This window comes from Sander lucioperca, unplaced genomic scaffold, assembly GCF_008315115.2.
Source record: "Sander lucioperca isolate FBNREF2018 unplaced genomic scaffold, SLUC_FBN_1.2 Unpl_15, whole genome shotgun sequence".
In the NCBI taxonomy this organism is placed as follows: Eukaryota; Metazoa; Chordata; class Actinopteri; order Perciformes; family Percidae; genus Sander; species Sander lucioperca.
The window spans coordinates 29,245-43,329 of record NW_023396186.1 but is presented as its reverse complement, the minus strand read 5'-3'; the positions used below and the strand labels follow the sequence as shown (position 1 = coordinate 43,329).

The window sequence follows — 14,085 nt, the reverse complement described above, 5'->3', positions numbered from 1 at the left end:
CCCCAGCGGTGGCCACAGCGTGTAGCCTCCCCTCAGAGACCAAATGAAATGCTGAGGACAACCGGTAGCTGCGTGGTGAAGTTGGCCAACGACGTGCTCCTCCACGTGCTACACGTGAACACGGTTGGTAATCAGAAATTCAGTGCGACCGTGTTCTCTACGCGTCTCAGACAGTATGCTCTGATGCAGTCCAACACCACTAAAACCACGTTGCTGAGCAGACTGAGGTTCGTGTCAGACAAGAAGAGGCTGTGCTCCCAACACGGTTATAGAAACACCCGCATAGAGTTCTCGTCCAGCCCCTGCCGCAGTGCCAACTACACATCCAACGCCAAGCACCTGCTGCAGCCCTACTTCAGAGGTGTGTTTGAGACCATAGCCTTGTCCCAGGGAACCTGCGTGGTCTCCACGAAACCTCTTCGTGCCAGGATAACGTCCTCGCACGTTACCATCTGAAGAACCCAGAGTTTGTTCACTTAGTGCCGTGGCTCCTCGACAATCCCAGTGCTCTGCACGAGAACATGATACTAGCGCACGAAGCATACCTGAGAGAGGAAGGTAAAGTGAACGCTAGAGTGGAACTGATCGCTATGGTACACAATCACGCCACCCAAAGCCCCAAGTGTTGCCCACCCCAAGGATTTCCCAACTTAGAGGACGTTGATTTCAAAGAGCTCAGATACAGCGAGCAGACACTTCAGCTCGCCTTGAGTAGAGCTCAGTGCCTCACTAGGAGCTGAGCGTTCCACCTGTAGCACACGCATCGAGTCCTACGTGGCTCGAGTGCTCATTGTCTTTGTGGTATATGTTGTTGACATTAAAGATGCTTTGACTGTGTGTACGTCTCAGTGTGGTGTATTGTTTTTTTATTATTTGTACACTAATCAAGCAACATGTACATTCCCATGTCATAGGTATGCTCAGTACCGGTTCACAATGTCAGTGTGTGGTATGATGATCTGGGTTTCTAAAGTGGGTTTGAGCGTTCTGTGATCATCACCGGGAGCTTGTCATGCACATTGAGCATGTAAGCTAATTAGTCTCTGGACAGGCACGTGGACTATAGGTAACATTTTGCAGCAGCAGCAGCAGCAACAGCAGCAACAGCAGCAGCAGCAACAGCAGCTGCAGCGCCAGCAACATGACAAGCGATAACTCATCCAGCAGCTGCCTAGCAGCAGCGCCTTCCGTGGCCTCAACAGTCACGATTCTAAGGGTGTGGGACATGGTGAACAGACACTTTGAATCTCTACTAACAACAGCCGAACGATCGGCCACGAAGAGCAGGGCTGAGTCCAACATACAGTCTCAGGTCAAGGAACTTAGAAACCTAATGGAAGTGTGTGGCACGCGGCTGCAGAGCATTGAGGCTTATATCTCGGAATTGCATAGACAAGATGAGGGTACTGCTCTCAACAAGAGCCAGAACTGCCCATTGCAACAGACTCCATGCTGCGACCTAGTAGGAGACTGGCATTTCCTCTACATGGAAGACAACCGGGTTTTTGGATACATGAAGCTGGTCCCAGAAACAGTCTCGGTCAGTGGCAACAGCGACAACGGGCAAGGGTACGTAAAGAGAGCCGAATTCACTGTCCCCTTCGGGGTACTGAGAGAGGTGAATGAGACCTCGTGTGGTGATTCCACTCAATCGGGCGACTACACACGGTGTCCCTGTTGTCAAATATCTTTCAAGGTTTCTGAGTTTTGGAAGCACGCGTTGTTTGAGATTGCAGAGAGGGGTAACAGAGTGCCAGCCTGGCAGTCCTTGGACGGCTCAGTGGCACCCAGGTGGATAGTGGAACAGAGTGCGGGTTGGAGCAACCCTATTTACAGACCCAGAGGTTTAGAGAACACCTGTGAGATTGGACAAAGTCTTGCAGAGCTGAACCTGAAACACTTCCTTTCAGACTACGAATTCTCTCGAGCTCTCGATAGCACTTTTGGTTTTCTGGCTTTACAGTTGAAAGACTAAACCATGTTCTCCTACTCGTACCAACCTCAAACTACGCCCTTGTCCTCTCCCGTGCCTATGCAGCCACCTGTGTCTCAGCGGCAAGCTGTTCATGGGACCGAGGATAGGACGGAACCCATACGAGAAGACATGGTGACGCTTGACTCCTTTATCGGAGTAGCGGCTCTGGGTCCAGATTACTCCTTTGTGAAATACAAGATCACTGAAAAACACAAAGAGTGTGGAGTGCTAAAGATCAACTGCGTTCAGCAGATCAACATGTTCATTCAGACGCTGCGAGACAAGGCCATACCGATAGAGACATGCCTGCATACGCTCATGCCGTCAAGCAAAAAGACTCTATGGATGAGAGTGTCACTAACACACCTGGAAGAGCTCAGCTTGGAACCTCTTTGGAAGATTAAAGGTATAGTCCAGCTGCACTCCAAAGAGCAGTGGGTCACGATAAAGATGGATGACCGTGCGCTGGATCCGTGCAGCCTCGACCCTGAGCAGCTGCTGTGCGCTCAACCCGATAGATACCACACTGAGGAATTCCTCCGATTGGCAAAGGAAGGTCTAATCGATCACGATCACGAGGAGAAATTTGACGACGTGAGTGATGGTTACGTGTGTGAGCATGACGCAAACAGCAGCGGGCAAGAGGAGGACAGTGATGAGCGCGCCAAGGACAGGGTTCGAGTCAAACAGAAGCGTAAGACGTGTACAGTCAGTGAGGACGAGGCTAAGAAACCTAAAACCCGGACCGAGGGTTCTCATGTGAGCCTAGGCTCTGAACCCAAGGTCCGGGGAGAAGAAAAAGACCTGCAAGAAAGATGCAATACACCGAATGTTGTACACACAAACTTTAATCTGGGAATGCAAACCAGGATGAAATCGAGACAACACTCCAAAAGAGGAATGCACACAATGTACAATGTGAAGAGGAGAACGCGTCGTCTGCACAACAACAAGTCACAAGACCCCGTCTCCCTGCACAGAGAAGACGGAGGGCAATCCCAACAACAGTTTCCTTGTCCAGTTGCCAAAGCGCACCCACAGAAAGCGCGGGCAGCTCAGGCGATCACGTCCCACGTTGAACCTTGTGCTGCTGTCCCCGCAGCTTCCCACGATCACCGCCTCTATGACCCTGACTCAGAGTCTGTTGTGATTCCTTCTTGTGACATCTTGCCAAGTTTTGACCAAAGACCCCCTCTGAGATCTCAGCCCCGAGAGTCTCAACAGTACCCCGTCTGTGATCAACGTAGGGCCGAGGGTCCAAAGACCCGGGGTTGTTCGCTGATGTAGCCGAGAGCAACGTCTCCGTGGATTCCGCTGCAATAACCCCCTGATCCCACTCCCTTTCGCCTTCGCACCTCACATCCGAGGGCCTGAGACCCAGCTTGTTGGCCAAAAGTAACCCGTATGCACTTGGATGCAGAGACTCTCTGGTGAGCATGATGTCGTTGACTGTGAGCGAAGCGTCTGGCCTTCTCCCGGACAGGCTGTCTGCGAACGTCACCCCGGACGTGTTTAAAAGCGTCACCAGCATGCAGTGGAAAACGTGCACAGGCGACCCAGACTCTAGCTCTCTCACCGTATCCCTGTTGTTGTACTGTATGGTATTGTGTCTCCTGTTGAACTGGCTGAATCCGGACAGGGTGCTTCGCCAAAAATTGGTCCACATGCTCAAGGTCTCCTCCAGGTGAGCAACGCTGACAGACGACGGGTAGTTGCACACGAGTTTGACGTCCGATCCGAGCTCTGTCACAGCTTCTTGCTCGCGTGTGGCATCCTCAGCCTCACCGATCGCCCGCTCCAGCTGCCTCGTGACAGCCTCGGCCAACTGCAGCAGCCCCCGATCCTTACATTCACTCTTGAGCCGTTCCAAGGCCAGGCGAGGGTGCCTGTTCGCCTCGCCGAGAAACTGCTTGAGAAGCAGAACCTCCTTGCCTTCAGAGATCATCGAGGTCATCATTTTACTCAAGCTGTGCGAGACACTCGCAGACTTGTGCTCAGAAACCGTAGTGCCGACCCCGGGTCTCAGAAACACATCTGGTAGCGCGGCCGCGTTCAGCCCGAACATGTCGCGCTGCTGTTCGCTGGCCAGCAAGCGGGACAGGTTGTCGAGTAAAGGTTGCCCGAAAGCGTTGCCCGCGACCAAAAGTTCCGCATGCTGCTGCTCTCCACGGGATGAAAGCATCACCTCGGCCAGGTGTGTCAAAGAGGAGCGCTCTACGCCCGTGCTGGTGTACGTGTGTCTGCTCGACGCCGTCGTCAGACCCTGTATGATCAACACGGAGTCCAATTTCTCTGCACGACTGACCGTGGTGGTCCTATGTGCGATCCTGTCTGTCAGGGTGGGTTGGGCCGCGCAGTAACGGAGCACTTCAGTGGTCCTTGTCAGCTCCCAGGAAGTACTGGCCATGTCCAACTCTCTTTTGACCAGGTCGAAGGCCTCTGTGGGCACTGTGATGCTGAGGAGGCATCCAAATTGCAAGGTGACCACAAAGGACTTGTGCTGGAACACTTGGCTGTACTCTCTGCTCTGCACTCCATTGGTGATTGTGTCGTAGGTGCCCTGCTGAGCCTCGCGCTGATCCGTGATCCTGTAGCGCTTGCAGAATCTAGTACCAGTGGGCACCACTTTGTCCGGGACTAGCATCTTGTAGACGAAGCCAGCGAGTAGACGACTCGTGTCTTTTTGTTGCCTAAACAGGGTTGCTCCCATGTGAGCTTGCGCCATCATCACGGTGGCCTCGGCTGTGATGGAACTATTGGTGGCCGAGGCTCTGGTTACGTTGTCAACCACAAACTGCGCAAATGAGCTGTGGGGATCGGTCATAAATCCGGGAGCTTTCAACAAGCGCTCGATCGTTTCCAACGGTTTCAGCTTGTAGCTGCTCGGGTCCAGGTTCACCACACTCATGACGACGGAGTAGCGAACTGTACAGGGTACTCGGCTGTAGTGCGAATCGCAAGATGGGTGGACAGCGTGCGCGTCGTTAATGTGTATTTTGGGTTAGACGATGTCACTGGTGCAACGCTCACAATTACCGTTACGACGGGACTTGTGGTAGCAGTGGTAGTAGTAGGGCTTCTTCACTAGTGCTCCGTGGGACGTCACGGGGATTTTATCGAGAGCTCGATGCATCTCTTTGTCGCACTTGCCGTGGTACATTAGTAAACTCGAATCGTCACCGTGTCTTCTCAGCAGGTTTTCCGCAACAATCACATCCGTGGTAACGTCGATAGCATCGCGTTTGAGTTTGGAGAGCTTGACCACTTGTGCCCGGGCCTTGCTGGAGGCGAACCCTTCGTCGTCCCAGTCGTCCCAGTCGTCCCAGTCGTCCCGGTTGTCGGTGTCAAAGTGTCGGTAATCACGGTTTCTGTTTGGAACGATTTGTCTGTTGCTACACAGACAAGAAAATGCTCTAAACAACATACAGAACATATCGGAAACTGGCTGTCTACGCTGCAAACCTGTGGATATCGTTAACTACACATTGCACGCATAGTGCACGGCACACGTTGAGACCGGGGAAGAGAGATGATGAAAGCTGCACCGAGCGTGTCCAGGGAACAGCTGGTCCATTGCGAGAAAGCGCTGGCCGTGGCTGCTTTGGAGGACAGGGGCGACTCTTACGTGTTAGAGACTTTCAGGAGAAGAGAGTGTTCCCAACGCAAACGGGGTCTTGACTCTCACGCTGTCGACTATGAGCGTTATGGGTTGGTCCCCATCCACAGGGACACAGACTCCTGGGTCTACGTTAGTGAGGATCCGCAGCTGGCCATAGCGATAGAGGAGATTGTCAACACGTTCAGTCCGGCTCTGTCTGTGGAGCTGCTGCTTTACAATGTGTTAGGGAGCAACAGCGAGAGCGCCACTTGCTTGGTGCGGTACCTCATCAACTACTATTCCGCGAACCACGTGTGCACACACATCAAGACCACACTGAGGAACATGATCCGCTGGACCGTGTTGGCAGGCTTTGTGCCCTGCGTTTTCTTGCCGTGGAAGAAAGTTAGAGCTCTAGGTCTGGGGTTGTCGGGCAAAGCCGCCGTGACTAACCTAGTCTCGTCCAAACTGGTCGTCCACAGGGATGTGTACATGGGGCGCGTTGGCAACGAGGTGTGTGACCAAAGTGAACGGAGGATGAGGAGGAGGAGGATGAGGAGGACTGAGAGGCACGAGAGACCAACGAGTTCCGATTGCAACGCCGGCCGAGACGAACACGTCGCCAGTGGTAGACACAAGCGTCACAAACCTTGCTTTAGACCTGTGCCGGATGGACTCAGTCCTCCGGCTGCCGCTTTCGAAGCCGTACAGGAACGAGAAGCTCACGAGCGGGCCCTGCCTTCGGTGTTGGACGTGCCGCTCGATCAGCTTGCGGACACGCTGAAACTTCTGATGGACAATTCGGTGCCGAGAACGCAGGTCTCCGTGGTCTGTAAGATCATCTACGACACGGAGACGGACCTTGTCACGGCCTCGGTGGACGGGGTCCTCTACAGGCACGTCTCTCTGTGGGATAGTTGCTGGTCGTGGGGTGGTTCCACCTTCTCCTCGTTGGCCAAGAGATCTCACACGACGGTCCGGAGCTGGGCTAAGGCAACGCTGCGCACTGGCGTAGACGTGAGTGACACGTTTGAGCCTACTGCGTTGACACATGAGCGGTCTAGCGACAGCGGATTCAGCGCAACATCTGTGGTCACCTATATGTGGGCGATCAGACTGCAAAAACTCACGGGTATCAGCAACGACCTAGCCAAGGTGTTACTGGGGATGCACTACAGCACCCTGTTGACCCACAATGTCATACGAGATCACTACGATACAAAGTACTACTCGGGCATGTCCTACCTGCTTTTCAGAGGCGTGCGTTTCACGGGATGTGGTGTCTCTCTCATTCGACAAAAGTCAGCTCTGTACACGCTGGGCACAGAGATCCTCTGTAAACCCACGTCCCACAATACGCACCAGGTGCACACCGTGAACCAATACTGTGAGTCTACTGTGATACCAGAGACCATAGAGTCCCCGGGGGTCCACATCCCCAACCTGTACATGAAAGATGTGCGAGGCGGAGACGTGCACATACACACTAATGACCCCTTCGACATGGTGGTCGCAGATGCGTTCAACGGTTTCTGCCCAGAGTCAGAGTGCTCGAGCGGTTACCGCAGACCTTACATCTTCACAACCGGTCGCTCCGAAAGACTCAACGGGTCCATTACCAAGGACCCCTGGATGCTAGTCGACGCGTACACTTGTATGCCAAGTCTACTCCATCCCTTCAGCTCCGTGCGCAGGGGTGTAAACAAGTACACCAACAGAGACCGCAACGAGGAAAGCAATCACAAGCTCTTCCGAGAGACGCTTCACATTGCGGAGTTTGAAAAGGGAGTACTCGACCCCATCGGCGATCCCTTCAAGGATACCGTGGAGAGAGTGAACGGAGACAAGCGTACCACAGACATAATGCAGCCAAAGCTTGGAGTGGCCTACTGCGGTACCTATAGTATAGGACTCACATCTGACAAGAAGCTCATGTGCGCCAGCGACTTGACCCAGGAGACCCTGCTCGAGAGGCTAGCGCCTAGAATCAATGGAACGGGTATATTTGCCTGCAACCCCATCCAGACAACCACTCGCCTGATCAACCCTATATTCAACAGGATATTCGCAAACACCAGGTACTCGCGGTACTTGAACCATTAACTCGCGACACCATGGGACGATTGGCTAGAGTCAGAATCATTTCACTGCCCCAATGGGACAAAGGGTGCACGGTAGTGGCTTAGCACACACCATAGCCCTGGCACTGTATGCCCTGACCGACTTTGTGCTCTCGTGTGGTGTAAACTTTTTTACCTCGCTCTACATGCACCCCATGGAACAGGAGAAAAGGCTAATCCTGAGCAGGAAAGGGGAGGACGCCAAGGTGGACATAGCAATAAATGACATTGCGAGATCCATAGCAAGTTTAGACGCTAACATAGCCCTGCTCAAAGAAACCATGACTACAACCATAGGGGAGGAGTACAAAAAGTTGAACAACGAGCTGCTCTCGAGCCAGAAGCAGAGAGCCGACTTCCGTTACTTACTGGGAGCACTCCGGGGAAGGCTTGATGCTCACAGGTTGATCGGTGCCGTGAAGACTCTCTCAGACAACGTGGGACTACAACTCAATGCATCAGCGTATCTCAACAGGCAAGTGTTAACCCTGGCTGTGCAAAGGGACCTGGACGATGCGAGAGAACCTGTCACAAGAGTAACCGTCGAAGATGCTTACCGGGAATACAGTAGAACCAAACCCATGACTGGAACCACTGTTGTATAAAGACCTGTGTGTATAGAAATGTCAATGTGTGTTATTGTGCTCTGAATGTTATGAATAAATAATATCTCCAATACTAGACATGTGTGTATGTCGTGTGTATATCAACTACAATGTGTCCGAGTTAAGGTCCCACACTGTGTGCTGGGTTTATGGCGCAACGTATGTTCATGAAACTCCCAGAAAAACACATTCAGCTGCGCCATTGACTTTACTGATGAAACCAGTGACAGTCGTGGCAACTGCTTACACAATTAGATACAACAAGAAAACAGCCATGGGTTCGTCGTCAGGTAACGCCAGTCTAGCATTGGATAGTCAGCTTTGGCTAGTTTAGCCTTGGTTACATCTGCATTGGATACCCGCAGTCGGAGACACGTAGCTGCGGTCGGATGCCTTCACGTAGCTCCGCACACTCTAGTAACCCAGGCCCCGAAATATTCTCAGTCTGCCGGTGACCAAAGCCTTCGTCGGACGCACACCCGTCCGGTGTTAAATGCAAAGGTGCGTTCACAGTGGGACAGAGGATAGTGAAATGCAAACCATGGACACCGTTCAAGTGCCTGTCCAACCTAATGTGACAGCTTGTATCCCCTTAAAGCGCAAGAGGAAACAGCAACTGATACCCAGGGAGATGTTCAGAGATGAAATACAATGCTCTCCCCGTTCAAATAGACATGTCATGGGGTTTCCGAACTTGGACTTTGGTATGTTTGCGATGGATAAGGATGACATGAAGCAAGCCCTGATTGCCCAATTTCATCTACACACCAAACACGCTGCAAACGATAAGGGGATCGGCGATAGAGATTACCAGACCCATCGACTGGCGGCCGTGAGCTGGTTCGAGTTGACCCTCGGTGAGGATCATAACTCTGTCCTTATACCAGCTGTGAATCTCATGGACAGATACGTGACCACTTGCGCTCACCTCGGCGATGATACACGTCAGCTATTGAAGAATATCGGTAACATCCGAGCAGCATGCCTCTCGCTCTCAATCAAGATGTACGCTGTGAACATGACAATTGATACGGAGGATTTGAACCGACACAACCGCGGTGTAAACAAGGCCTTGGTTGTAGACCCATACGGCAATGCAGGCGAACCCAGGCCCAGGTACATCATGTCAGATGCACGTGGGATACAAGAGGCTGAGAGGCAGATACTTGTAAAGTTGAAAGGGGCTGTGTTTCCAACGAACGCTCAAAATACAATCAGTTTACTGTGTGCGTATCTGATCCTGGACTACGGAAAGCCTTCGACTTTGTTGACAACCGAGTACATCCTGAAGAACCGGGCCGCGGTCGTGGCTTGCAAGCTTTTGACCAAGACTACGTTGGACATTGCGTTCCTACGCTTAAAGAGGTGGCTGTGCATAGCTGTGTGCTGCATGCTCGGGGTGAGTGAAGAGTGTGTGACAGAACCCGAAGAGGGGCTCCGTGTGCAAGACAGTTTGATCGCACTCTTAGAAGATCTAACGCCTGGCAACTTCACACAAACGGAGCTAGGTGACCTCCAAACGTTATTAAGCCAGGGATGTGTGGTGTGCACCGGTTCATTTGTCAGCCGTGCGGTTCAAGACTCTCTACGTAGGATATCGTCTATGTCGTGCTCAGATTGTAGGGATGGCAACGTTAAGGACAACGATCACAATGGTGCCACCTAGGACAGTGAAGGGGCACCGAATAAAGTGACTCGGTAGTGACCGTACATGTCAATGCCGCTGTATGTAACACTGTGTAAATAAAAACAAACATATCACACTGTCTCATGACATGATTAGACCAAAGAGGTGTACCACATCAATAACAGGTGATAGCCAAGCAAGTTGCAACGTCCTTTCGGACCCCGGTTGTTTCTCACAGCCGTGGAAGGACCGTCAGTCAGAGTCGGATAGACAGCCGTGGAAGGACTGTCAGCCGTGGTCAGACAGGGCTGCTTCTTGCTTATATTAACTGGTTTGACGACAACCCTAAGGGACATTGTGTAGTAACCAAGGGTGATGTTCATGTGTTAAACGGATTTGTGCTATAACAATGCAGAACCCAGGCAATAGCGAAGATAGTCCCAGCTCTCACCCAGAAGTGAAGATAATTCAGGGCACACCTACGCTTGTGAACGTGTCTGAAGGTCAAGTGGACAGTGATCTGGAAGTGGAAAGTGATCTGAGCACAACCTTCTCATGGCCAGCAACACCCCTCTCATCGCAGGTAACACTCTTCTCATCGCCGGCAACATCCTTCTCATTGCCGGGAACACCCTTCTCAATGCCGAGAAACACCACGCACAGAGGCTTTGGTGCAGCTTCAAAGACTGGACACAAGCTACTGAATGAGGTGAAGCGCATACCTGGTACAGAGATGTACCAGCCTAAAGACTACCCCGGCTACATACATGGCTTAGACAAGTCAGACTCAGATCGTGTGCACATTGAGTACGGCGGAGGCCAGTGTCTGTCTTTTAAGGCCAGACTCAGGGGTCACGAAAAGGAGCTTCTCATCATACAAGGGAAGCTCCGGTTCCTAAGGGGGTATGTTGCATTCCCCCAGTTCATGTTCTACTCAAAGCATGGGAACGTTGCAATCAACGGGACCGAACACTGCTTTGTCTGTGCATATGAAACCGGAGAGGGACACCCTAACTATAGCTGTGAAAGCATGAAGTATTTTCTCAAAATCAACCTGATGTCTTTGAAACTGCACGACAACATGGACAAGGCTCCCCTGTTTACCTTGAACCGTTGGGGACTCCTCGAAACCGACAGTGCCGGAGCGTGCTCCAGTGACTTCCGCATACTGGGACCGCAAGCAAACATGCACTACATTCATGGTACGGTTGACGCTCACTATTGTTTCAGTTGTAAGTGCACAATTAGCAACTTTGTGGAGAACGACACCTTACTGGGTGAACACCTCTATCACAGCAACGGCAATTGTCCATACTTTGCAAAAGAGTTCAAGACTCGGAAAAGCGAGCTGGATGCTGTCATGGGTAAAGAGCGATACCGAAGGGGACACATCGCATTCCCGTCTCATGCCACAGATGCCTGTTATGGGTATACAGGATTCTGCGAGGCACGCCGCTGTGTTGTCTGCAGCGCCATAACCACCCTGCCCACTGATCGCCATTTCCCGCACTGCGATGCCATGAAACATTCCCTTTGGGAAAAGCTCAAGAATATGTGTATGTTGTGAACAAGTACCCCATCCGAGTGTGATGAATGTATTTTAACATGTATGTATGTATTACGGCCTGTTGTCCCTGACCATTGTTCTGATGTCACGTTCTGTTCAATAAAGGTCATTGCTTTTTACCTTCTGACTCACTGCTCATTTCTGTGTGGCTTGTTACACGAATGGATGTGATCTGTGGTGTTTACGTACTCTAGACCTCTCCCCAGGATGACTTGACCCATGATGTGCAAGTAACCATCACTCCTTAGGTGACAGTGCTAGGGTACACATATCCTTGGGTGAGACAACGAGCTAGCAGCTAGGCACTACTTGTACAATGGAGGCAAGCGGTTATGGTATTGAGGGTAAAAACAGAGCCTTGGCAGGTGAACCCGGCATCACCTTGATATCCCGAGACTCGCCGGACAATGAGACTAGGCAACTCATACAAAGGTGCCTAGACGACTTCACGGGACTTGTGAAACCTACGTGGGATGAAAGCAAAGCTCTGTCTACAATGAAAAGAGTTGTGGCTGGCCTATTGCAGAAATACAGATGTGAATATAATGGTGGGTATTGATGTATACAAATGACCGTTGTGGCTGCTTATAGGAAATTTAACATGTTTCTGATCTGGACCCTTAGGTCTGGTCAAACGTGTATTGGAGCATTGGACCAGAAATGATGACATGGGGTTTGTCAGCCAGATAGCTATGAACATGTTCAATGATGGGACCATGAACTGGGGCCGCATTGCCAGCTTGATAGCATTTGGTGCTGCTTTGTGTCAGCGCTTCAATGAGATTGGCAAAGAGGACTGTGTGGCGCGAGTGGGAGAGGAAATCTCCCTGTACCTGCTGACTGTCCACACGGACTGGCTGGTTAGAAACGACTCCTGGGTCAGTTGACTTACAGTATATCTGAGAAATTCTACCCTTGTCACTCTGATGAGTAGCTAAAGTCGAGTTCAATTTTTTTTTTCTTTCCAGAACGGCTTTGTGGAGTTCTTTCGGGTCCCAGACCAGGAGTCTACTTTGACAAACATACTCCTCACGGCTGCTGGATTTGCTGGCATTGGGGCTGCTCTGACCTTGTTGATCAATTGAACACCATGCTTATGCTCCGCGATGAAAACGTTGACTAGTTATTGTGTGTGTGTGTGTGTGTGTGTGTGTGTGTGTGTGTGTGTGTGTGTGTGTGTGTGTATCGGATTGGAATAATAAACAATTGAACAAATGTGTTTGTTCTCTAATTTAATTGTTTCTCATTTATTTATCAATGTTACACACTACAGCATGCATGGTCAAAACAGACAAAAGACTTATCTCTTACACAGTCATGTCACAGTGTTTACAACGTCACTCTACACACACTTTTAAATCCCAAGATCAATCCTCGGTTCTAGGGCACGCATCGCCCCAATGACCGAAACATTCATGTGACCTGTCACATCATAGTGCGGTCTCTAACAAGCTCTCTGTGGTTCATACAAAGCTCCAGGTCTCGGTACCATTCTAGCTTGTCTGCAGGAAAGTTGTTCATCATTGTCACAATCTCGTCAAGCTGCATGATCTCGTCAAGCAGAAACAGTGCATTTTTTTCGCTTTGGTCAAAGTTGCACATTGTAGTGTTATCGTGCACCGGTAAGCCCCACACGGGCTGGCATCCTTGATTATCCACAGGAAAGTGGGTCGTCACGATCTCGTCAAGCTGCATGATCTCGTCAAGCAGAAACAGTGCATTTTTTTCGCTTTGGTCAAAGTTGCACATTGTAGTGTTATCGTGCACCGGTAAGCTCCACACGGGCTGGCATCCTTGATTATCCACAGGAAAGTGGGTCGTCACGATCTCGTCAAGCTGCATGATTTCGTCAAGCAGAAACAGTGCATTTTTTTCGCTTTGGTCAAAGTTGCACATTGTAGTGTTATCGTGCACTGGTAAGCCCCACACGGGCTGGCATCCTTGATTATCCACAGGAAAGTGGGTCGTCACGATCTCGTCAAGCTGCATGATTTCGTCAAGCAGAAACAGTGCATTTTTTTCGCTTTGGTCAAAGTTGCACATTGTAGTGTTATCGTGCACCGGTAAGCCCCACACGGGCTGGCATCCTTGATTATCCACAGGAAAGTGGGTCGTCACGATCTCGTCAAGCTGCATGATTTCGTCAAGCAGAAACAGTGCATTTTTTTCGCTTTGGTCAAAGTTGCACATTGTAGTGTTATCGTGCACCGGTAAGCCCCACACGGGCTGGCATCCTTGATTATCCACAGGAAAGTGGGTCGTCACGATCTCGTCAAGCTGCATTATTTTGTCAAGCTGAATGTCGCACAGTGCTTCCTCGCTTTGGTCAAAGTCACAAGTTGTGGTATCATCGTGCACCGGTAAGCCCCCTGCGGACAGGGATCCTTGATTATCCACAGGTAGGTTGTCTGTCGCAAGCTCTAGAAGCTGCACGATCTTGTCAAGTTGAAAGTCGCACAGTTCTTCCTCGCTTTGGTCAAAGTCACAAGTTGTGGTATCATCGGGCACCGGTAAGCCCCCTGAGGACAGGGATCCTTGATTATCCACAGGGAAGTTGGTCATCATGAGCTCGACAAACTGCAAGATCTCGTCC

The 14,085-nt window shown here is 51.0% G+C and overlaps 1 protein-coding gene across 1 annotated transcript; it reads left to right on the top strand.

Moving 5' to 3' along the window:
* Positions 1–12,108: 12,108 nt before the first annotated feature.
* On the top strand, positions 12,109–12,619 carry LOC118494537 (induced myeloid leukemia cell differentiation protein Mcl-1 homolog). Its single transcript, XM_035998841.1, has 2 exons — positions 12,109–12,370; positions 12,461–12,619. Exons 1-2 carry the CDS (start codon positions 12,161–12,163, stop codon positions 12,575–12,577), a joined length of 327 nt encoding a protein of 108 aa, XP_035854734.1. The 5' UTR covers positions 12,109–12,160; the 3' UTR covers positions 12,578–12,619.
* Positions 12,620–14,085: the final 1,466 nt, after the last annotated feature.